The sequence below is a fragment of the Symphodus melops genome, assembly GCF_947650265.1.
Source record: "Symphodus melops genome assembly, chromosome: 4".
In the NCBI taxonomy this organism is placed as follows: domain Eukaryota; kingdom Metazoa; phylum Chordata; class Actinopteri; order Labriformes; family Labridae; genus Symphodus; species Symphodus melops.
Genome location: NC_136694.1, coordinates 19,326,979 through 19,352,464, shown reverse-complemented (window position 1 = coordinate 19,352,464; position 25,486 = coordinate 19,326,979). Strand labels below are relative to the sequence as shown.

The window sequence follows — 25,486 nt, the reverse complement described above, 5'->3', positions numbered from 1 at the left end:
TATATATTACATTATTACAATACACTCTTATATTATTATAACTATATATCTATACTCCAGTCAAATTGCACTATATTTATTATGCTTATAACAGTCAATACTGTTTACATAACCCTCTGATCACAATGCCACTTTAAATTCTTTCACTGGTCACTTTAACATGCCATTCACTGCACAGTATTATTAATATCTTTTCCATTGCCCTGCTGAGTCCACCGTGCTATAGTCCTCTGTATATATCCCCCCATTACTACCTGGATTGTATTTATGCTTATGTTGTTACTTTTTTATTCGATTTTGACTTTTGTTTTGATTCTGCACTGCTGCTGCTGCTGCTGTAACGCCCGAATTTCCCCATTGGGGATCAATAAAGTTATATCCTATCCTATCCTATCCTATCTATCTGTCTGTCTGTCTGTCTGTCTGCCTGTCTGTCTGCCTGCCTGCCTATCTATCTATCTATCTATCTATCTATCTATCTATCTATCTATCTATCTATCTATCTATCTATCTATCTATCTATCTATCTATCTATCTATCTATCTATCTCCCTCAACATGCTACAATTTGCAGGCTAGTATGTTATGACGTCTTACAGCCCATTTTCCACATAATATAGAGGGCCTCTGACAAATTACTATCATTCCGCCTCCTCTATATTGATAAGCAAATGAACCAAAACATTTTTCTGTCTGGCGCCACAGTCTTCACAAAGTTGGACCTACGCAATGCGTATCATTTGGTCCGGATCAAGGAGGGAGATGAATGGAAGACAGCATTCAACACAACTCTTGGGCATTTTGAATATCTAGTAATGCCCTTTGGTCTAACCAACGCCCCTGCTGTCTTCCAGGCAATGGTCAATGATGTTCTCAGAGACTTCCTGAACAGGTCAGTGTTCGTCTACCTGGATGACATTCTTATTTTCTCCCGTAACCTGGAGGAACATATAACCCATGTCCGCCAAGTCCTTCAAAGACTGCTGGATAACAAATTGTTTGTTAAACCCGAGAAATGTGAATTTCACACGTCTTCAGTTTCGTTCCTTGGGTACATTGTTGAGAGTGGGCAGGTGAGGACAGATCCAGATAAGGTCAAGGCGGTGACAGAGTGGCCAACCCCTTCCTCTAGGAAACAGCTACAAAGATTCCTGGGGTTCGCCAATTTCTACCGACGGTTTGTGCGTAACTACAGTCAGATAGTAGCACCACTCACTCAACTCACCTCTCCATCTGTTCCTTTCCTCTGGTCTTGTGCGACGGAGAAGGCCTTCTCGGAGTTAAAGAGGAGGTTTTCGTCAGCCCCCATTCTGGTGCAGCCTGATCCCTCCCGACAGTTCATTGTGGAGGTGGACGCCTCGGATATTGGGGTAGGAGCGGTGCTCTCCCAACGTTCAGCAGGTGATAATAAATTACACCCATGTGCCTTCTTTTCCAGAAAATTGTCAACTGCTGAGAGAAACTACGATGTGGGCAACCGTGAACTATTGGCAGTAAAACTGGCTCTGGAGGAATGGAGGCACTGGCTGGAGGGAGTTGAGACCCCATTTTTGGTATGGACTGACCACAAGAACCTAGCTTATATTCAAACAGCTAAGAGACTAAACTCCCGACAGGCTCAATGGGCTTTGTTCTTTGGCCGTTTTAATTTCTCCCTGACTTACCGTCCAGGTAGTAAAAATGTGAAGCCGGATGCTCTTTCCAGGCAGTTCATCCACTTGGAAGACAAACCAGCCGTTCCGGACACCATCTTGCCGTCATCCTGCCTGGTGGCATCATTGACCTGGGCGATTGAGTCAGAGGTGAGAGAAGCACTTCAGACACACCCTGACCCTGGTGGAGGTCCACCTGGTCGTTTGTTTGTACCTGACACTGTTCGTTCCCAGGTCCTTCAGTGGGGACACACTTCTAAATTTGCATGTCACCCGGGCATTGCTCGAACCCTGTGTCTCATCCGTCGACATTTCTGGTGGCCCACCATAACCACAGACACCAGGGAATATGTGAAGGCTTGCACCGTCTGCGCCCGTGGAAAGGCTTCACATCGTCCTCCGGCTGGTCTCCTCCGTCCACTCCCAGTGCCTGGCCGTCCTTGGTCCCATATTGCTCTAGACTTTGTGACTGGTCTGCCGCCGTCGAGAGGTAACAATATCATATAAACGGTTGTGGATCGTTTTTCCAAAGCAGTTCATTTTGTGGCTCTTCCCAAGCTACCAACAGCCACAGAAACGGCTAGGCTCCTTGTGGACAACGTTTTCCGCCTCCATGGGATTCCCTCCGACATAGTCTCCGACCGTGGTCCACAGTTTACCTCTCAAGTATGGAAGGAGTTTTGCCGGGCGCTGGGAGCAACTGTGAGTTTGTCTTCTGGTTATCATCCTCAAACTAATGGCCAGACTGAACGAGCCAACCAGGACCTTGAAGCAGCGCTACGATGCGTCTGCGCCCGCAATCCCTCCTCATGGTATTCTCAACTATCATGGGTGGAATACGCCCACAACTCCCTCCCCTGCGCTGCCACGGGTATGTCACCCTTTGAGGCCTCATTAGGGTACTTACCTCCTCTCTTCCCTGCTCAGGAAACAGAGATTGCCGTACCTTCTGTCCAGGTTAACCTGCGCAGAGGCCGCAGAATTTGGAGAGAGACTCGGGCTGCTCTTCTTCGCAGCCGTGAGCTGAACTGCAGGATGGCGGATCGTCATCGGATTCCTGCTCCGGACTTTAGACCAGGTCAACAGGTTTGGCTTAACTCTAAAAACATTCCACTCTCTGTTCCATCCAAGAAACTGGCCCCTCGTTTTATTGGTCCTTATGTCATAGAAAGAATCATCAATCCCTCTGCTGTTCGCCTTAAGCTTCCCAGTGCTCTCAAGATCCACCCCACCTTCCATGTGTCTCAGTTAAAATCAGTAGCCTCCAGCAGTTTATGCCCTCCAGCCGTCACCCCACCACCCGCCCGACTCATTGATGGCCATCCGGCTTATACTGTAAAGAGAGTCATGGACGTTCGACGTCGGGGTCGTGGGTTTCAGTATCTGGTTGACTGGGAGGGGTATGGACCAGAGGAAAGGAGCTGGATCTCTCGGGCTCTGATTCTCGACACCTCATTGATCAGGGATTTCTATCAAGCTCATCCTGACAAGCCTGGTGGACCGCCTGGAGGCGCTCATTAAGGGGGGGGTACTGTCATGATCCCATCATGGCAGGTCCCTCCTTCCCCGTTGTGTTGTTTGTATTCCCTGTCTGTGATCCTCGTGTTTCTTTCCCCTGTTAGTCTCTGTGTGTGTGGCTGTAGGCGTGGCTAACTGGGTGCTGGCTGCACCAGGTGTACCGAATCTCCTCATCAACCCTGGCTGCACTTAAACCTGTGATTCCTCTGCCTCGGCGCCAGATCGTTGCGTCTACCAGTGTGGTAGTAGTGTTTTGTGGATCACGGCCTTGTTTGCTTATTTATCTGGCTTGGTTAAGCTGGGAACTAACTCCTCTGTGCTTCCCCACTTTAGATCGTCGTTGTTTGGATTCGTGTGTGTTCTTCACTACCTGCTCACTGCCTGCTGATTTTCTCAGGAGGAACTGCACCACGGGATTGGAGACTCACATCACACTCGGACCGAGTGTTCACCTCACCATTGTGATTCCTGGATTCATCACCCCCTCCCCCTCACTGTCACTTAATTGTTTATTAAATTGGACACTTGCTTGAACTTGTTTTACGAGTGGTGCTTTTGGGTCCGATCCAGTCGGAGATCGTAACAGTAACAAAACAGTCAGTCCTAAAATAGAAGCTAAAGCTACAAAGTAAAACAATTAAAGAAAATGCAATTAAAGATAAAAATAAAATAAGTAGGTGACATCACATCACAGGCATTAATAACAAAAATGATGATAAAAAGGAAGAAAAAAGATGGTTAAATAAATATATAAAAGCAACAGTGGACAAAAGGGTTAAACAATATAAGAAGAAGTAGAATGGACGAAAATAATAGCAATAAAAACATTTAAAAGGTGAACTCACATAAAACAAGTTAAGTGTGTTTTTAGAATTGATTTGAATCTGCTCGGCTTATCTCTTCAGGCAGGTCATTCCAAAGTCGGGGGCCGTGATTGCAAAGGCTCGGTCTCCTTTAGACTTGAGCCTGGACTCAATTAATTATGTTACATTTAGAGTTTTCAGTACATAACTCTCTTCTGTTTTTCGATTGACTAACTTGACAGTGGAGTTTTCATCCTAGGTTTTTCATATGGCAGCCACTTGAATTTCCCTCGGGATCAATAAAGTATCTATCAATCTATCTATCTATCTATCTATCTATCTGTCTGTCTGTCTGTCTGTCTGCCTGTCTGTCTGCCTGCCTGCCTATCTATCTATCTATCTATCTATCTATCTATCTATCTATCTATCTATCTATCTATCTATCTATCTCCCTCAACATGCTACAATTTGCAGGCTAGTATGTTATGACGTCTTACAGCCCATTTTCCACATAATATAGAGGGCCTCTGACAAATTACTATCATTCCGCCTCCTCTATATTGATAAGCAAATGAACCAAAACATTTTTTACCATAAACCCTTTTTTAAGACTTTTGTTAAAGTTTAATCATTTTTTAAACTAACATTTTCTCAGGGGGAAAGGAAAAGAAGAATAGAAAAAAGTGTTAGCTATGTTAGCTTGGTTTTGCTAGCCAGGAATGCTAACAGTAGATTTGGTTACTCTATTAAATGTTTTGTGTACTTCAGGTCACTTATAATTTTCAATTTTTCAATGTTATGCCAGCTGTCAATAGGAAATAAATTCCCCTCTGTCTTATGATTCTCAAAACAAGGACATAGCGTTAGCAGTGCCATCTTTACCCATAACCACATTTTTATTGCCTGCAACATTCTAGCAGCATTCCCACTGGAAAAACATTAACATTAATGTGGAGACATATCCACACTTTTTTGACTGGGGTGAGGGCATCAACTCAAGCAGGGGTGGCATGAATTTTGTGCACACATGCACCTTCATATTACCCTTTCTTTCCCAATTAGTGATCTGTACTTGAGACAACTTTGCATCATGTATCTTCTGAGCTTCAGTCTTTGAGGACATAAAGAGATGTACAAGGTCACAATTTCGAGTACTTAAAAAAATTGCAAAGTCTTGCACACTGTCTGCTTGCAATAATACTATGTTTGGCATAGGTTTGGGATACAAAAATTGCTAGTAAATGCTTTGCAACTTTGATAGACTTATTCTTTTCCTAGAACCCTTTCTCAAACAGATGTGCACAGTAATTATTTACAACTGAGAGTATCAAAAAAACAAAATATATATTACTGACATGTAAAGAAAACTTCAGCAGTCTGTTGTAACACAACCAGAATATTCCTGCCTCTGAAATTGGTTTGGGATACTGTGGTGGCACCAGGGGTGGCAATTAGATTTTAAGGGGGCCATCCCTCTGGACACATAACTGAGAATTACGTGTAGCCATGCAGAAATTAGCTTATAGTAAAGAAGATTTCTCATGATTCAAAATCCATCTGCTGTGACATGTTTCCTGAAACTAAATGATATTATGGATATATTATATAACAATAGCCTAAGCCAGAGAGGACAGGGCACAATTTTGGTACATTACTCTGCAATACATACTAATAGTAATATTACTACTGCTACTATACTATTTTTTAAGAGAATGTCATTAAATAGGATAAAAAATGACAATATAATAGAAAAAATAGTTTGGTGGTTTGTAAAACCATTGAATTAGTACATCTGTAGAAGTCTTTGATTATTTGATTAACTACAAATGTGCATACCACATTTATGAAACTGACAGCAAAAGAAGGCACTGCACGGTTATACTTGTTATCCTATCAAATTGGTTAATTCAGGCTTACGTAAAGAGATACACATTTACTACTCAATAAAATTGAGGCAACAGATTGCACACATCATTATTAATTAAACCTATCTTTGTTAAAAGTTAATATAATGAAAATCAGTTGCTAAAGAACAACTTGTTTAAATTGAGTAGATTCAAATAAAGCACACAAACAAATGAACCAAATTTAAACAAAAACATGAAGTAGATATCACGGTAAAATATATCATGCATTTGTCTTGATCTGGATAAAAGAGGTCAACCTGTCGAGGGATGATAGTTGCAATAATGATGATATCCCTCTGATTTTTTCGGGCAACCTCCGCTGAACCCGCATGCCTCCCACACCCAGACGGAGGGCTGGTGGGGAGGTCAGAGGTTGGGCGATAAGAACTCTGATGTTACTTCAACTTATCACAGTTTACAATAAATTGGCACAACATATAATAAAATAACTAAATTCAGCATTTAAAGATTTATATCAATGCAACGAAGAATACAACTTCATTATTCTGGAGGCTATGCACAACTGCCTAAAATATGCTTTAATGTGATAGAAAAAATAAGCAATACAAACCTATGAAGGATTGAAATAAAGTTAGTGTTATTTGTAAGGGCAATGTCAACATGAATGCTGCTACTGTCAAATTGAAACAACAACAACAATAAACAAACTGTAAGGTGACCCAAAGAGTCCAGCTCAAAAGGTTTAAACAGACATAGCTTAGAGTCTGCTTTAAACTATGTAAAGTATGCAATAAATGTAATTTCTTGAATTTCTTTGGAGTTAAAACATCTGAGACGATAGAGACGGACTAGCTTTGTCGCCGTCAATATCGGAGCATATGGGCGAATATCAACAATTTTTGCAATAATACTGCAAATTTAGTTACCGGTATTTAAAACACAGATGTAATAAAGGCAGGTGTTTTTCATTCTAATATGTGTGTGTCCTAGAAGTGCACTGTGTAGTAAGGGGAAGAGGATCTTCTTCATAAATTGATTCATTTTACAACTGAGCAAACAAAACAAACAAATTGTCTTTAAAAATATGCATCAACACATTTAGGTAAGAAAATGTGTAGGTCCGTTGTCACAGCTTCATTAGACCTTTTAAAAAAGTCCTTTGACCAGCTGGTGATGTGTTTGACTTCAGGAAAAAGGAAGGACTCTGTTTTAGTTCTTAGCTCCTGTCTGAACTATTAGGAGTGTGGAGAGGAGAGATGACTGTCGTATGGCTTTTCACTGTTCCTCTCTGCAGCATTATTCCAGTGTTGCTCTGTCAAACAACAAAAGCACATTTATAATCAATCAGAAATATACAATATCGAAAGCATTGCTTATAAAGATAATAATACCAGTTCTCATGTGATTTAATGTGGCATGGTCACACGAAAGAACACAAGGAGAGAGAAATGAAAGAGATCAGACTAACCTTTCAACCAAATCAACAAGACATGTTAATTCAGATACAACACCTAAAGTGGGCCTAACATGTAATACTTTCTGCTGCTACTGTGTCTCTGTCTCTGTGTATTACTTTGCTTGCTAATTTCGTTTAGCATCATAGACTGTGAATATTACGCGTAGTGTACACCCACAAGTTGTCATAAACATTACAGTATAAAATAACTTTTGTCAACCAAATGAAATTGTTATTTAAATCATCCACACTTGAACTCAAAATAAGAAAAAAGGCACAAACATAACATGAAATGCTCCTCAAATAAAAAACTGGCTAATACTATTGAGTTGGACTCATTTATTATCATAATTTACAATTACATAAACATAAAGATCATATTTAATGCAACCAAAATATACCATCTCAAACATTTTTGTTTGAAAGTTACCTGAGTAGTTGCCACAAAATCAAGGAGCATTTATATTTGAGTACATTTTATCAGATATATTAAGTTAAATGTATATGACTATTACTGCTATCTATATTTAAAGCATGGGAAGTGTTTGCTCGGGGTCCAAAGGACACGTTGGATTAAAATCATTGCTGCTTTTAATTAAAAATATGTGAAACTTTGTTTTAAATAGAAACATTTTACTGTTCGTATACATGTCGTGTCAAGGCTTTCATTTGAGATTAAAATGCCTTTTCTATATCCCCACAAAAATATTAGTAATAAATGAGATAATATACTCTGTAAGTGTTACAATTTGCGCTAAAAAGACGCTCGAACAGCAAGTGTCTGCGGGTGATTTATCAATATTAAGGACTTCACCTTGCCACCTGAACATGACATCAAGCAAAAAGAAACGTCACAAACGTCACTATGCATGCCACACAGGTATACATTCAATGTCATGAAGCACAAACTTTCCAAATACGTCGTCTCCTGTTTGTTTTTTTTGGCACTTCAAGAGTCTCAGTTGGACAATTATTTTCCCACTCCTATGATTTGCACAACTTCAGCCAATCATAAAAGGCTTCACGTCACGTGCACGTCTCAAGCGTGACGTGAAGTGTGTGTTAAAACGTGTAGAGCATCGTTGCCGGGGAGGATGTAAGCAGACCTGTGTGTTTTACTCACGCACTTTACAATGTCGTCGCATACTGGTGAACAGAAGGTAAAGTAGCCTACATTTAAGTTATGCGATAAGTATCCAATGTTCTTTAATCTCCTTTTTATTTGTAGATCTGGGCATTATGCAAAAAAAAAAAAAAAAAGTCTGGCAAACAAGCTTGATAACTTTGTGGCTTGTTTGGCTGTGTTGTTTATTTGTGCTGATTTTAAAAAGACTGGAAGATGTTTATCTATCTATCTATAGGGCAGTTCTCTGACATTGGTGTTGATGGTTGCGTCTGCAGCCTTTGGAGGAACTCTTCAATATGGCTATAACCTTGCAATAATGAATGCTCCCACAACTGTAAGTTTTCACTGTCTGAGTATGTATGTTTGTATTTGTGTGTTTGTGTGTTCATGCAGAGTGTGATTTCAAAGTGCTTGCAATAAGTGTTGATCAATCAAGCAAGTTCTGTTGCCAAGTGCTTGCTCACTGATGGATTAATGTTGATATTTCAGAGGGGAGGGACAGGGCCTATGTGTCATGAGCTGTGTCATCTATTTTGTGATGAGGCACACACTTTTATGAATGTAAAAATGATTAATTTATCAGTGAAATATACTTATACAATAGATAAGCTACTTATTCTAGGACAAAGTGTGTTTTAGTAAGTGTGTGTGTGTGTGTGTGTGTGTGTGTGTGTTATATTTTGACAAACTGTTTAATAAACTTAATCTTATTTCAAGTTGTTCAGTGGTAAAGTCAGTTGCCTTTCAACCTGAGGGTCGGGAGTTTGATCCTGAGCTTCTGCATCCACACTTAACCCCAAGTTGCTCTTACTGCTTCAACAGTGGTGTGTGAATATATAATACTGATAGAAACTTAGCATCCTTTGCCATCAGCGTGTGAATGGGTAGGTGTGGTAAGGGCTCGAGTAGTCAGAAGACTAGAAAAGTGTTTTACAATGTCTAGCCCGTTTAAAAAGAAGAAGAAAATGTACTGTATTGATCCCTCAACGTTGTTTACACTCTGAGTTTACACGCTGAGGGAGTGGGCTGCTCCCGGGCAGGCGCGCCTGAGCTGCTTGAAGGGGAGGGGTTAAGTGTCTTCCTCAAGGACGCACCTGACATGTTGCTCGCAGGAGCTGGGGATCAAACCCTCAACCTTTCAATTGAGAAACAACAACTCTACTCACTGAGCCACAGCCGCCCCAAATACAGAAACAAATAGAAAAAGAATCCCCCCACCCCAAAAACAGAAATAGAAGTTTGTCTAGTATAAAATTAGGAGATAGCAAAGGCCACAGTCATAACAATAAAAGATAAATATAAGTTTAAAAGAGAGAAAATCAAATAAACAATCTGTATAGTGTTAGAAATAAAGTGTGAAATATACACAACAAGGTGTGTCACAGAAACCAACATATGAATCACTTTCTTGAAGCAGTTGCAGTATAGGGTCCCACATTTAAAGATGTCTCCCCTGTCCTCATTATGAAACCTCAGTCTCTCCAGGTGAAGCATTCATACGTGGGTGCAGTGTCTGATCTCCATGCACGCAGAATTAGAAAGTACTTAATTTAACATGAACTGACATTTTGATTCTTTACAAGATGATTCTTCAACTTCACTCTGCCATATGCAGAGGGTGTTCTTGCTCTGCTCAGTCAATAAATCATTCAGTTGAATGAATGAAAATGTAAACAGCCTGTCTGACTGAGAAATGAACTCAGAGGTAATAAGTGTCAGCTTTACTCATAGTTTTTTTTTCTACTTGCGTGTGCGTGTGTTTGGTTAACTTGGTGATATTTTAACATTTTTGTCTTTCTCACAGTATATTCAAACCTTTATCAATGACACATTCCTGGAACGCTGGACCATCCAGCTGGAGGACTACCAGGTGACTCTGGTCTGGACATTTATTATCTCCATTTTCTCGTTGGGGGGCTTAGCGGGGGCTCTAATCGCAGGACCTATGACTATACGCTTCGGGAGGTAATCAATTCGATTATTACCCACTGAGATTTTCATTGCAATATGCAGTGAGTTAATGATACACCTATTTATGTACATATCTTTGAATGATTAAGAAAATAGTCAGTTGCATTTCTATTTTATTTTTTAACCATAAAAGAAACACAGATGCATCACATAGCTTTCATAGAGCCTTATGTTCCCTTTAACTGCTGTATTTTGTTCTTAGACCTGAACAAACATGGGATTGTCCATTCTTTACTACTGACAATGATTTCATTAAATGGTCATAGATTGAATTATTCATTTTTTTTAAAAGCTAAATGAATACACTAAAGCTTTAGTTTTTATATTTAGTTGACTGAAAAAGCAGAGAGTGTTTCTTTGGGACTATTTCCAGTTAAGGAAGAACACAAATGTGATGCTCTAGTAAGTTTTTACTCACCATGACATTGTGAAAGACTTTCACATTGCAATTCAGTTACCTTTTAGTTTCCAAGTTACGTTAACAGAGGGCACAAAATCAAAATGTCTCTAAATGCTACAACCAATCAGGGCAAACGAAAATGTGGCGTAGCGCAGACGCTGCTAGGCTAGGTAGCTTAGTTGTAGTCCTGAAACCTTGTATATAAATAGTGCCTTGTTGCTAAAGAACATATACATTTTCTAGGATCTTATTTAGGATTTACTTACCAGCACTTTTTTTTTTTTTTTTTTAAATATCAACGAACCAACTTTGAGTTGGTTTAAAACAGACAAATCATCAGTTCAGGTCTTTCCATATCAGGGTCAACTGTGTTGTACACAATGATGCAGAAAATGGCTTTTTCTTTGTCAGTCACTGTATTCAAACTAGACACTTATTAGATGAACAACAAGAGCTGAATCCGGTTTACTGAAAACCTTTCATAATGGCAGGGGGATCAGACACATCTGCCAGAGCAAATAAAACATGAGCATGCATATCTCACTGGTTCCCCAGCTGGATAGTTTGTGTAAGGTTCCACCCAAGGTGAACTACAGTTCTAGTGCTCTATGGAAAAGAGAAAGTAGAATCAATGCATGTTTAGGATTTTAAAACTATAAATCTACCCTCATGGGCTTCCTGAAACAGGGTCATATTTAAGTCTTAAGACTTGATTGCTCACAACTTCATCTCTAATTGACAACCAAAAATTGCTCCGAGTACAGTATATTTATTACCTCTTTTCTTTTCAGGAAAAAATGCCTTTTACTGAACAACATTTTTCTCATGACCGGTGCACTCTTAGCTGTGACAAGTAGAGCTGCTAAGTCTTTTGAGATGATCCTCATATCACGTGTCCTGGTTGGAATAAATGCCGGTATGTCATTAGTGTTAGTAAATTATTCACGTTTTACCTCTTATGTTGTCATATAATCCTCTGAAAAACTGTGTGTTCAATAAGTATATACGAGACTGAAACAAGAGCTGAGTTCAGTGGTGATATAATAAAGTGGTGGAAAGTGATGAAATACTTCACAGCTGAACATTTTGTTGTTGTTGTTGTTGTTGCAGGTATTAGCATGAATGTGCAGCCAATGTATTTTGGAGAAAGTGCACCAAAGCACTTAAGAGGAGCTATATCTCTGTCATCTGCTGTTTTTACAGCGTTTGGCGTTGTGTTGGGACAAGTGGTCGGACTCAGGTATTACACATTCGCTTAAAGTAAGTATGTGCCATGTTTGAAAGATTTTCCCAATAACACAATGATTTTATTTGTTTTATGGATAGAGAGATTTTGGGCAGTGAACCATGTTGGCATTATCTTCTTGCCAGTAATGCCATTCCCGGCATTGTGCAGCTTATGACCCTGCCGTGGTTCCCAGAGAGCCCCAGATATCTGCTCATCGACAGGGGGGACAAGGAGGCTTGTATTAATGGTGGGTATTTGAATATGGCCTTATATTGTACACTTACTTGTCTATAAATACGTTCTGTGTTTCTCTGTTCTGTCTGTCACCGACAAGAATGATGTATATATGGTGTGTGTTCTGTGGGTAGCATTGAGACGTCTGCGAGGCTGTGAGGTCCAGAGCGGGGAGCTTGAAGAGATCCTGCAGGAACAGGCTGAAACCAAAGGCATGAAGCCGTGCGGACCATGGGAACTTTTCACAGATCGCTCTGTGCGCTGGCAGCTAATCTCCGTCATGGTCATCAGCAGTGCCATGCAGCTCTGTGGAAACGACTCGGTAGGAAGAGCCGACGCTCTCTTTCAAAACAATGGCGTCAATGTCATAACCAGCAAGATTTTTACGAACAGTTTTGTGTCTCTGAGATGTGGTTGGTTTCTCTTTAGAAACGATTGTTATCTAATCCATGAGGATCCGAGTCAGTGATACCAAGTAGCAACAGTATCTGGTGTTGTTTTGGCCAGAGTTTCCCTGTGCGCTGTCAGATGGTTGATTAGAAATTTGAGACGATCCGTCAGCATGTCCTGTTGTGTTCGGGGCTTTTTTTACATCACTGCAGGTCATATTAATAATGTACACTTGAGATAAAACACCAAGGCCTTCTGTAGTTTCCATGGGAAGACAGCCTATTGTTTTGAATTTGAATATCGGGCGAAGATGATTCATTAGTTACTTGCATTGTGTATGAACATTAACAACACATCTAAACTTTAAAGACCTGCCACAAATGTCCTGCACAAAAATGCTGACTTAACACTATTGTGTTTCAAGGATTTCAACAGCATGCTTGGCAGCTCTCGGAGGGTCACAGGGTATTAACATAGTTGCTCTTTGTACAAAAATCTGGTATAATCGGCTTACCAGCTAAAGCACTTGAAATGATCTTCTGCGGTACTTTTATGTATTCTTATGTTCTATCTCTTTCAGATTTACTTCTATGCGTACTATGTTTTCAAAGAGGCAGGAGTATCTGATGGTCAAATTCAATATATCACCATTGGCACTGGGACGTGTGAATTCACAGCCTGTATAATGTGTGTAAGTGTCCAGTATTGAAACACGTTATGTAACTGGTTAGTATCAAAAGAAGAGAGTCGTTTGCATTCCTCTAAAAGATTAAACAAAGACTAATTACAGCTCAACACTGTACATAGAACAGGTTTAACATTTCATTTCACAAATTAAATCACTTATTATATGTTACTCTTCCCACAGTACAAACACATTTATTGGTTGGTTTTTAAACAACGAATTAGAAAGGATTAGAACAGAAAAGAAGCAGTTCCTGTATATCTTTTTTTTTTGCAATCATATTTGTCACTAACAACGATGTGCTCTTTTTAATGTTTTCAGAACCTGCTAATCGAGCGCAAAGGTCGGAGGTTCATGCTGATGGGAGGGTTCATCCTCATGACTGTCTGGGCTGTCGTCTTCACGATCGCTTTGTGTTTTGAGGTTCAGTATTTTAAATCACACACGAAACCTACACACTGGAGGCCGCATAGTCTAGCAGAAGAAAAGACAAAAAGAAGACAAGCCCATACACTCTCTCAGTGTCACAAAAGATTACCAAACACCAAAACATTTTAACCCAGTGGTCCTTTTCAGGTGCTACCTGTGTTTCTGTTTAATTGGCAGCAACACCCACGTATATATAGAACTGCAATGCACCAAGGTAAAAAAATAACATTTTTAGAAAACTTCATTCAAATACAACTACAGGGAACATGCAAAGTAGAAATGCAGTTTACTAAGTTATTTCAGTGTATCTGTTAGTCCACTAGGGGGACATCATGAGTCTTCCCCTTCATCTATCCCTAAAATAACCTGTTACACTACTAGGTGCACCACCACCTCTTATTTCACTTGTCACCTTCTCAAAGACACTCAAAGGACACTCACGTTGTCTCCCTTTCTTTTTATACATTCCGTTGGTTTCTGTTTTTTTAATGGTTTTGTTTAACTTTAACCAGCTCTGATTATTTGTTTTCCTTGCTGTCCTCCAACACTATTTCTTGTATGCTTTGTGTTGTCTAGCCCCTTTCTCATTTTTATACAAAATACACAAAAAATCAAGTTATTTTGGAAATATAACTTAGTACATTAAGAATGAATGTTATTGTAGTAAGTTATTGTTTTGTAACGCTCATATAGTCAGGAGTTTCTAATCAGTGAATGTTTGATGTGATTTTTTTTTTTGCTTACTGATGATGTTTTACTCACCTCTTCTACATGGAAACAGCACTACATATCTTGGATGCCGTACTTGAGTATGGCCTGCGTCTTCACCTACATCCTCAGCTTTGGCATGGGACCTGGTCAGTTTAACTTCAACTAAAGTCTTCTTTTTTTGTCATATTTTACCCATTGATGCCCTCTGGGTGTCTTGCAAACCTGCAGGGGGTCCTGAATCCACTTTTTGGAACCCTTACTGTGAGAGACAGTTTGATAACTCAAATTACAATATCTCTGCTATCATAGATTAATAATTGTATTTGTATTGCACTTGTGTTTAGTGTTTAGCATAAACAATGCAAAAGACAAGCACAAAGAGATAGATTTTTTTTATGGACGGTATGATTTTAAAGAGTATCCTACTACATAGACAACATAGAAGTGATGGGTGAGATAATCAAACCCCATGTGTAGTGGCTCATTTCAACAATCTTTATTTTTTTTATAGATGTGATAATGAAGCTAACTCTGCTCCATGTGTTTTCTATTCACCTTCAGCTGGAGTGACTGGTGTTCTGCCAACGGAGATCTTCAATCAAACGGCTCGGCCTGCTGCCTACATGATCGCTGGCTCCATGATGTGGCTCAACCTTTTTATCATTGGAATGATCTTCCCTTTTCTAGTGGTCAGTCTGTAGCTTGAACCATCCAGCTGTCATATCTATCCATGCACCTCTAAGCCTGTTTAACAATGACGACACAATACAAATACTTTGAAGTCCTGCAGGTGTAAACAGATAAAACAACATTTATCTCTTGTACTTAGGTTCTTTCTTGTCATAGAGTTTGGGCATTTTGCTTTATTGACAATAATACCTTGATACATACACGTACAGTTAACATACTGCCTTCATTGGATTATAATAATGGATTGATACCAAGTGTTACAGTATTCTTTTTCTTTCTTCCACAGAGTGAGTTGAGTCAGTACTGTTTCGTGCCTTTTGCAACAGTCTGTCTGTTGTCTGCGCTGTATGTCGGCTTGTTTCTGCCTGAGACCAAGGGCAAGTCTCTGTCTGCCATAACCAGTGAATTTCACAAGATGAACTTCAAAGGCCAGGACAAAAACTACGAATCGCAAACTCAAGCTCAGTATCAGCTGGGGGAAGTGTGTCATTCCACGGCGTTGTAGTCAGGATGTTTTTGTTTCCTAAACACACCAGTCTGATCTGCCGTGCTGCCTTTTATTGACCTGACCTGCAGGAAAAAGTCAATAAACGATTGACAGGAATGTGGATGAACTTGCTTACATTACACCAAATTGCTATTCTGGATTTCTAAACTGATATTTTAGCTTCTAATATATTATTAGGCTGGCTGTGACAAACAGAAAACATCCAAAATAGCTTGTAACTGATTGAGAAATGAATGGATGTTCATCCTGAGGAATGGTAATCATCACTGCCTCAAAAGCCTCACATACCACATTTATTTATAAAAGTGTTTGTAAGTGAAGTTTTTTCTTGTTTTATTTGCACTGTATGGTTGTACAGGTTTACCCGTGTTACAGGCAGTTTATTCTGTCTGATTTATCCTCTAATTCAGGAGGCCAAAGGTCAGGTTACTCTGCACATTCTATCTAGATATAGATCTTCTGTGTACAGAAGCCTTTGCTGTGTGGTAGATGGTGAATCATATAAAGAATAATGTATTTTGAGTTATGTATCTTCTTTGTGTAAGGACTTTAATGTGTTTTTACAAAAGTGGAAAGTGTGCAATAATTGTTTTGCTTCATGTGATGAATTTTTCATTGAGCTTACCAATGGTAAAAGGTGCCTTTCACGTCAAGTAATATTACAAAGTCACGTCCAATTTGTCTCTTAAGTGTCAAAAGAATAAAGACGTTTTTTAAATCAATTATCAATTGTTCGATTTGGCGAACACAGATGTTACTTTTCATCAACACACACATTCCCACAAACTTATTCTCACTCACAGTACTTCATTAAACATATTTTTGATGTCAAAGGACAAGCAGCCTAGTATATATGAAAACATCTGTATCCTCTGGTTTCAAAGCTGTTTTCAAGTATAGTCTACACTTTAATTTCTGACGTAACCAAGTAGGCCTACAGGAGGATGGAAAGAGGGAAGACTGTATGAACTCATGTTTAATTTGATGATTTTTGACATTTGTTTTTTGAATCTGGAAAAAATAAAGCCAAGAAGATGTATATGGTGTCACTCTGTTTTGTTTTTATTTTAACAGTGAAACATATGTACACACAGCATCATTTATAACATGTTTTATAATTTGTGAACTCACTAGAATGCCATGGCGCCCAATTTGACACATAAACACTCCTGTCCTACAATATACACCAGAGAGAATAAGCAAAAAATCAAACAAAGAAATTACAACTTCCTCTCAGTCACAACATCTCATGCTGGCATTTTGTACCAGGCACCACTGGGAAAATGGTACACCTCGTATTCTGCTATGAACAACAGAGAAACGTGAAAAGATAGATAATTTCAACGTTTTAATATATTCAAATAACCATGAAATGTATATACCAATTAAATGGAGAAATTTAACAACCAACATTAAACAATTTGATGTAAATCACTTGCTAAAAAAAAAAAAAAACACACAATTTATTGGTCCTTTGTAAACATGCCATTGGCAACTGAAATGTACGCTACATTTGTTCATGTTTTATATAATATTATGAATAAAGTGTATGGAAAATATGAAGGCTAAATTGTCAGGAAAACAGGAGAATGACTTGGAGTGTCGAGTAAGAGCCTTTGTTGTTGCTATGGTAATATTGTCTAAGTAGCAGCGGTCAAAGACATGGCTCTGCTAGCTGCTAGCATAGTTTAAGCAAGCTTTTTTAAAGAGAAAAAAACATCCAATTTTTTGATATATAAAATAGATTTATTTTAATAAAGCATGCCTTTTGTGATTCTGGTTGCATTTTGACAGTTCACCGATAAACAATCTGTGAAAAGTATTTCCGGGGGCGCTGTTTCTTAGTGGTAGTCAGTCCTTCACCCACAAAGTCAGGGGTTTGATTCCTGAGGTTTTATGAGCGAGTCTGGACACTAGAGGGCAGAGTTTGTTCAGAGATGAGGCTAGTGGACAGGACAACAACCTATTTAAGGGCCTGGCAGGAAATCTGCTGGAAGAACTTATTTATTTCTTTATAACTCCTATGTTGGGGTCTTTGGTGTGGGGTTCTCGGGGTCAGAACAAAAGCTGGAGGTAATGTGATAATTCAATGGCAGATCACGTGTTTGGGGTTGCTTACAGGTACAGCCATTTTGGAAGGAGGTTACAGAGGAAATGAGTGTCATGTTTAGAATATATTTAGACTGCTCTTTTACTATACTATACCTGGGCAAAATCCCAGATAATCTAATGTCAGACGATAAATATTTCTATAAAGTCCTTCTGGTTGCAGCTAAGAAAGCAATCATACAGAAAAGACTGCAGGAAAAACCCCATCAATGGATGATTGGTTCGCAATAATCAATGAAATACATTGGAGAGACTGACCTTCTCAGAGTCTGCAAACTTGACTGCTCTCAGGACCTTAGGCTTTACAGAAGGCTACAAGAAAGTTGCACAGAAAAGCAGTTATGTAATACTTTACGCTCTGATACACTCCTTTGCAGTAAAAAAAAAAGTTGTGACCATTAATGCAGAAGATTTCACAGTTTTATTTACACAATTAAAATTTTTCAATAAATAAGCCCAAAAATATTTGATTGCATATTGTTTTCTTTTTAATGCAGGGGGAACCTAGCCATAACACTCATATAAACAAGATACAAACAATTAGAAAGATTGAAAGAAACTTGCATTTAAACTACAGTAAATCGTCACACATTGTTTGCTGTAGAGCACATTCTGAAAAAAATCATTCTGACTAGTCGGTGCATTCCTGATGGTACTGCTATAGTGCGGTTTGAAGATTTTACACTAGACAGCCCCTCCTTCTCAGTAATGCCTAACGAGAAGAAAGAGTACACCGACAGGACGTTTGTCACTATCACATGAAGACCATGTTGAATCAAGTGCATCATCACCCACGTCAAAACATGACGATCATGCTCTCATAACATGAATGAACAACTCAAGTCCATTGATGTGTAACTGTGGGTAGAATGCCTCATATATGCTCGTCCTCCGCATCCTCATCAGTGGACATCAACTGAGAGTGCAGAAATGGACGGTGCTGCAGGAAAGGTAAGATTACACTATTTCATTACAGAGCTGCCTTTATTAAAAACTCTTTCTGCAGTGTAACACAAAACACAATGCATCAAATGAACTGTTAGGGCACTTTTTGAATAGGCTAGGTAAAAGAAGATGTATTTTTATACATCTAGACATTGAATACAGAAAAACACAAGCACAATTTGTAACTTCACTTGGCTTTAATATCTTTATTTCTTACATTCAAATGAATAAATATGAGTTAAACTCTTACAGACTACTGCACTTGAGGCATGAAAGGCAAACAAAAAAAGAAAGATAAAAGTTACACTCTAAAATGTTTTATTTTATATTATGGAGTACAACATGCATGGTTTTTTTTCAACTAAACATATAGTGTCAGATAGGTGGTAATTGAATGTGTATTTAAGTCTGATCCAAAGTGGTAAATGTACTTATTTCTATTATATATGTGGCAGGAGATCTGTATCCAAGTTAGGGCTTTCAAAAAACGTGTAAAACTGAATCTATCTGCAATGCTTAGTAGACTACTAAAACACACCTTACTGCAAGGCAAGTATACTCACAAGTTGTGAGCAATTAACAACTTTAAAGTGTGAAAGGAAAATTCTTAATCAAACAAAGAAATTCATCCAATGTGTATTTAACTACACAATATAAATCAATTTATTTCAAAGCTGATCCATGTAGAGCTCATTTGAACATTATATTTGTCTGGTTTGCTTCGGCTAGGCATCATATTCATAATCATTTAATTCACTTATTATGCTTTGAATTAACAAGTGCAGTTCTTGTGTTGGTCAAATAATTTGCTGTGAAGATTATTATTTTTTTCCTTCTTAAGAATTAACAGCTTTAAAAACTTAAATACTGTATAATTAGAACTTATTCTTGTTGAAGTCTACACCATATGCCTTGAGGAATGTACAATCAAAGGTTTTTCTGACTCTTACTGTAGTTCAATAGACATGGAGGATGTTAAATAAATCTTTTTTCACTTTAAATCTCAGCTGCAGTATTGGAGACTTTACATGCTGTCGCTTGTGTTGGGAATTGGAGGATCGTTTCAATATGGGATTCAAGTTTCCGTCATCGCTTCTCCAGCAGTGGTAAGATTTATGTAGCTTCTTTTTTTTACTCCCTTAAATGTGTGCACAATATAAGAAAGGTCAAAGAAGGTAGAGTCTGTTAGTTACTGGCTGATCAACTGTTTGCCAAAAATACAATATGCATTATGTTCTACAAGTGTGGGTCGCTAGATCTAAAGATATTACTTGGCTTTATCAAATTCTCATTGCCTTACACTTGATCTCATCACTCTCAACACATCCTCCTCTGAACACTCGCAGCATGTTCAGAGTTTCGTGAACCACACGTGGATGTCGAGGTATGGAGCTCCTGTAGATGATTCTACAAACCAGCTCATGTGGTCCTTCATCGTGGCTGTCTTGAGTATTGGAGCCTGGGCTGGGGCTGTTCACAGTGGCAGCCTTCCTGTCACTTATGGCCGGTGAGAGACAGACAATAGGTTTAAACACAATGCTTAAGTGCTTCATGATGTCTCTATTTTTCAATACTCTGTGATGCCAATCATGTGTGGAAGATCCTAAGAAATTATTACACTGCTTTGATCATAATCTGAATAAACTACAAACCGGAATAATCCCAAAAATAATCACTGGAGACTGATTGTGTAATAGCAGGGATCAGTCAATGAACATTTTAGGTCTCAGTGTCGGTTTAACAGTGACATTTGTGCTCAGTTTTGTGACAGGGCTGAAACCACAAGTTCAGTCACCTGAAGTGGCATGATGCCATATTGTAGTTTTTGATCTCTTCATGCTGTATCAATACGCTGACTTCTACAGCAGAAATAAATGTAAACAGCATTCTACGAAAAAGGGGTTTGGTCTCTTTCGCAAATGTCTTTAATCAAATGAAATGTAGAGGGAAATGGTTCCCCTTAACTCATCCATTTTGATTATATTGAGGAAAAGATGTGTGCATTAGTTGTAAGTGTAAAAGATAGTGGCTGATTGGACCTGAAGGATGGGGTATGGTAGCTGTTTGAGGGGAGGCTACTTACTGTAAAGCTAAGTCACATGCTGACTAAACTGTCAGCTCTGTTATGTTCTAGTCATATGACAAGCTAGAAGAGCTATTTAAGCAACCAAGATTAATTCACCTCACCTCATATCTGCCTCTGGTCTGTTTCCAGATCAGCCGGAAGTCACTTAGTCATATGGCTCTTCCGTAGCTTAAAAATTTGTGCCTACCTGCATCTGGTGATAAGACAGCCTAGCAAATGACTTCCTCCAGACTGTGCTAAGCAAAGCTAATAGGCTGCTGATAGTAGCACTTAAAGGGATACTTCACCCATTTACATGAAGCTGTGTATCATTAGAAACATGGTAGTAGTGTTGAATGGTCGTGAATCCAACCCTCATTTTGCCCTGAGACGAGAAACATATGTTTTTCTTTGCTTGAAAGTTTTCTTCATGTGATGCAAAAAGCGTCATATTGCATGGAAATGTATCATAAAAATAGATTTGGATTTTTACAAGCTAGTACTCCTAAAAAGGGAAATGACTCCAAATAATGTTCATTTTCATAAATCATATTATAGATCTTTGGTTTTTGATTTTGCAGGAAAAAAGCTCTGTTGTTCAACAACATTGTGGCGATTGTCGCTGCTCTTCTCATGCTCTTCAGTCGCATGGCCAAATCTTTTGAGATGATCTTCTTGGGAAGATTTCTGTACGGATACAATGTGGGTAAGTATTGGTTATGCAGTGTGTGTGTGTGTGTGTGTGTGTATGTGTGTGTGTGTGTTTGTGTGTATAATGTTTCCTTTATTATTTGTCACGTTTTCGGTTGTCTTCAGCCTGTCTTGTTCCACAGGTCTTGGCCTAAGTGTACACCTCATGTACCTCGGGGAATGTTCTCCAAAGAAACTCAGAGGTTTCCTGACTCTAACCAGCTCAATCTTCATCGGATTTGGAAAAATAACGGGTCAAATAATTGGAATCAAGTAAGAGCTGACTGCAGGCACCTTTAAGTCTCACTCACTAATGTTTACTGGGAAGCTTCAAACAAGTTAGAGTGGCTGTTGACCAATCCCAGATCTGGTTGTCCTTCACTTTCTCATTAACATGTTTGAAGAGCACATCATATATCCTATCTTACATAGTTACCTGTTCTACTTCACCACTCATACCCCTTGTTTTCTACTTTCAGGGAGATGATGGGTACAGAAGATATGTGGCCGTACCTCCTAGCTATTAGTGGTATTCCTGCCATCCTGCAGTTTGTTATGCTGCTTTTCTTCCCTGAGGCCCCTCGCTATCTTTACATTGACAAAGGAGATACTGAAGGCTGTAAAAAAGGTGAGTGGACACATCAGACTGTACAGCCTGTTTTACATTGCCCATTCAAAACATGACTTTTACACCTCATCCGTAATGTGATTGCCACAAAGGCAAGTAAGACAAAGTTATCCTACTGCTGGGCCTGTATTCTGTCCATTCTGCTACCATGGCAAGAATTAAATGCACATCATCTGCTATCGTTTTCATGAAAGCTCATGCCTGCCACCGCTGTCGTCTCTTGGGAGATCTGCTGTTGTGGTCTTCACTGCTGTAACGGGACTCAAGTTTTTCACAAACAGCTTAAATTTCACTACAACACAAGAAAATTAAATGTTGTTTTTTTTTTACAATACAACAAAAGAAGACATACTGCTTTTTTTAGCCGTTGCTTATGACTGCTACCAAATGGCGGCTTCAAGCTTCAATGTCTCAATTTTATTTTGAATAATTCGCATCCTTTGTCTTCTTCAACTGGACTACAAATTGGTTGTTAAGGAGGTCTGCTACTCAAGATGCTTTTTAGCTTCCCTCAGACTGCACAGCAGAGATTTTAGACTCTTCTTTTTCATTTGTGCCAAGCACATGTCTCTGGTCTTCCCTGAGTTACCCAGGATTTACAGTTTGGGTCTTTTGAGTAGAATATAACATTGCATTGAATAAAAATACTTATACTTAAAAATTACATTTATATGTGTGTTTCAGTAAAGTGCTTGAGAACATCTTATCTAGTAACAACATTATTCATTGTACCTGAGATTTTGCTGTTTACTAAGTATGCTATTACAATTTTATTAAGTCATATTAACAGGTCATCAACAACAACATTATAATCCTACTGGGTCTGTGTTTTGTGTGCGTGTGTGTGTGTGTGTGTGTGTGTGTGTGTGTGTGTGTGTGTGTGTGTGTGTGTGTGTGTGTGTGTGTCTAAAAGCCTTACAGTGGCTGTGGCAGGAGGACGAGTTAAAGCTGGAGCTAGAGGACATGCAGAAAGAGAGAGAGAGTGCACAGGGAGAGAAGAAGAAGACGGTGAAGGACGTCCTCACCTCGCGCTGTGTGAGGTGGCAGCTACTGACTTTGGCCATCCCCTGTGCTGGTGTTCAGTTCTGTGGCATCAACGCTGTACGTTCACTTCAAGTTTCTATTGCACCATTTAAATATAGTGTAAATGTTTTATTAATGGCATTATATGTCCAGTTTCATGATCCTTTATTCTTCATTCTCTACTGTAGCTGTATTTCTACGCCTTTGACATATTTCGTGAGTCCGGAGTGCCAGAGGACCAAATGCATTACTTTGCCATCGGTATTGGAGCAACAGAGCTCATCACTGTCACATTGTGTGTATGTATCTTTGTGAAGCAGTTTGAACGTTAACATGAAATGATACTGTCACCTAAAGGAAGACAACACAAACTAACAAAAAAACACAAGCTAAACGCATGCATCTTAAGACACAGGTCATTGTGCGATTAACATGCAATATCTATCTATCTATCTATCTATCTATCTATCTATCTATCTATCTATCTATCTATCTATCTATCTATCTATCTATCTATCTATCTATCTATCTATCTATCTATCTATCTATCTATCTATCTATCTATCTATACACACATATATATGTGTGTATATATATATATACATACACACACACACACACATATATATATACGTATATATACAGTACGTGTGTCTATATATATATATATATATATATATATAGAGAGAGAGAGAGAGAGAGAGAGAGAGAGAGAGAGAGAGAGAGTACATACAGACAACTACCATTTCTACAATGATGCTTTGGTACATGACTTGAAAAATGCAATCCATTCTTTAATCGAAGAAATATAAGGGCAGATGATGATGTAGAGGATTGTTGTGCAACATGTTGATTTGCAGCTTAAGAACTCAAATTTAATTGGGTGTTTTGGTTAATCTCTCCTTTCCTTTGGGGTCTCAGTCTTTCCTGATAGATCGCGCGGGCAGAAAGAAGCTGATGGGTTATGGCTATCTGCTGATGGGTGTCACCATGTCTGTGCTGACCGCCATGCTGTCCATAAAGGTTCAGATATCTCCTGCAGTGCATGTTTCTCTACACTGAGCTGTAGAGGATCAGCTACTTATAATTCTCTCTTCATGCAGCATCTGAATTCATGGATCCCATATGTGAACATTGCTCTGATCTTCTGTGTGATCTGCATTTACGGACTTGGACCATGTAAGTTTTCTACTCAATGCTCAAACATTGAACAGAGGTTTTTATTAAATATGAATTAATACTAATATTAATACTTTCCTTTTAAGCTGGAGTGTCTATGGCCCTTCCGGCCGACCTCTTCCTGCAAGCCTGGCGTCCCTCTGCGTACGTCATCAGTGGGACCATCAACTGGCTGGGCATGTTCCTCGTGGGGATGTCATTCGGCTTCATTGTGGTGAGAACCTTGTTGTTTAACACACCTATATGTTCTATCACATACATTACAAGCACATCAATGTATTAAACACAATCTATTTTGTTTTTGACAGGAAGGACTTGGGCAGTTCTGCTTCCTTATTTTTGTGGCCTACTCAATTTTCAGTGCAGCGTTTCTGATATATTTTGTCCCAGAGACCAAAGGAAAGACGATGGTGGAAATAATGGAGGACTTTAATAAACTAAACTACAAGAACAGGGTTGCTGACCCTGCAAACACAGACATTGATCTTGCAACTAAACTTTAACTTTTTTCCTCAAAAAAGACTTTACTTGTCACGTGTATTAATTTGTCATTTAAGCAGTCCAAGCTATGAAAGTGCTTCTCAAAAAACTCTTGTTTTATTTCAACATAAATGTATTTACTTTAGTATAACCATCTTACAGATCTATACAAACATCCTGAACACAAGAGAATAGAAGAAAATTAGAATTTGCAGTAACATGAAAAATCAAAGCATTTCATTTAACCTCAATACTGTTGTGTGTTCTGTATCTACCATGAAGAATTACACCCTTTGAATGTTTTTGCTTTAATTGTTTCCGTTTTTCTATTTCATGCTTCTGGATTGTAGCGTATCAATTTAAAAAAAACATGTATTTCTGTCACTTTGAATTTGAATCATCAAATGTCAAACACTTGGCAAGAAGCTTTTTCAATATTCAAAAAAGGCTTTTGACTCTTTTAACTTTCTGCAGACTAAAGAAATCTTGACTTGTGTGGTTAAAGTGTTAGTTATGTATGTGTAAGAAGTATCAGTCATTTTTCATAAAGTAAACGTTGCAATACTTAACCTAAGGTTATAAAAAACACTCTTCCACAAGGAATTCTCTTTATTTTCACTGAGAAGAAATTTAAAAAATCATAATTCCAACCAATACATTAGACAGCAGTTTTTTTTTTTTTTGTAGAAGCTCAAAGCT

At 38.7% G+C, this 25,486-nt stretch overlaps 3 protein-coding genes across 3 annotated transcripts; all 3 read left to right on the top strand.

The window, feature by feature from the left end:
* The first annotated feature begins 2,165 nt into the window (after positions 1–2,165).
* Positions 2,166–3,246, top strand: LOC306822494 (uncharacterized protein). The gene is made up of 2 exons (XM_079341576.1): positions 2,166–2,522; positions 2,609–3,246. Exons 1-2 carry the CDS (start codon positions 2,388–2,390, stop codon positions 3,170–3,172), a joined length of 699 nt encoding a protein of 232 aa, XP_079197702.1. The 5' UTR covers positions 2,166–2,387; the 3' UTR covers positions 3,173–3,246.
* A 5,137-nt stretch (positions 3,247–8,383) lies between these two features.
* slc2a11a (solute carrier family 2 member 11a) lies at positions 8,384–16,688 on the top strand. Its single transcript, XM_079342075.1, has 12 exons — positions 8,384–8,456; positions 8,658–8,756; positions 10,227–10,387; positions 11,585–11,709; positions 11,904–12,033; positions 12,120–12,268; positions 12,390–12,577; positions 13,226–13,336; positions 13,652–13,753; positions 14,541–14,616; positions 15,032–15,159; positions 15,447–16,688. The coding sequence occupies exons 1-12, from the start codon at positions 8,430–8,432 to the stop codon at positions 15,663–15,665; spliced, it is 1,515 nt and encodes a 504-aa protein (XP_079198201.1). The 5' UTR covers positions 8,384–8,429; the 3' UTR covers positions 15,666–16,688.
* A 4,006-nt stretch (positions 16,689–20,694) lies between these two features.
* Positions 20,695–25,078, top strand: LOC306822834 (solute carrier family 2, facilitated glucose transporter member 11-like). Its single transcript, XM_079342074.1, has 10 exons — positions 20,695–20,731; positions 21,369–21,493; positions 21,621–21,750; positions 21,957–22,105; positions 23,019–23,206; positions 23,317–23,427; positions 24,050–24,151; positions 24,232–24,307; positions 24,394–24,521; positions 24,616–25,078. The coding sequence occupies exons 2-10, from the start codon at positions 21,421–21,423 to the stop codon at positions 24,808–24,810; spliced, it is 1,152 nt and encodes a 383-aa protein (XP_079198200.1). The 5' UTR covers positions 20,695–20,731; positions 21,369–21,420; the 3' UTR covers positions 24,811–25,078.
* Positions 25,079–25,486: the final 408 nt, after the last annotated feature.

Bases quoted from the DNA above. Each gene is read 5' to 3' on its own strand.
- LOC306822494 (XM_079341576.1), top strand. From the start codon at position 2,388: ATGGCCAGACTGAACGAGCCAACCAGGACCTTGAAGCAGCGCTACGAT. The intron at 2,523-2,608 runs GTATGTCACCCT...CCTTCTGTCCAG, and splicing joins CCTCCCCTGCGCTGCCACGG to GTTAACCTGCGCAGAGGCCG.
- slc2a11a (XM_079342075.1), top strand. From the start codon at position 8,430: ATGTCGTCGCATACTGGTGAACAGAAG. The intron at 8,757-10,226 runs GTAAGTTTTCAC...TCTTTCTCACAG, and splicing joins TAATGAATGCTCCCACAACT to TATATTCAAACCTTTATCAA. The intron at 12,269-12,389 runs GTGGGTATTTGA...TTCTGTGGGTAG, and splicing joins CAAGGAGGCTTGTATTAATG to CATTGAGACGTCTGCGAGGC.
- LOC306822834 (XM_079342074.1), top strand. From the start codon at position 21,421: ATGCTCTTCAGTCGCATGGCCAAATCTTTTGAGATGATCTTCTTGGGA. The intron at 21,751-21,956 runs GTAAGAGCTGAC...TTCTACTTTCAG, and splicing joins GGTCAAATAATTGGAATCAA to GGAGATGATGGGTACAGAAG. The intron at 24,522-24,615 runs GTGAGAACCTTG...TGTTTTTGACAG, and splicing joins TGTCATTCGGCTTCATTGTG to GAAGGACTTGGGCAGTTCTG.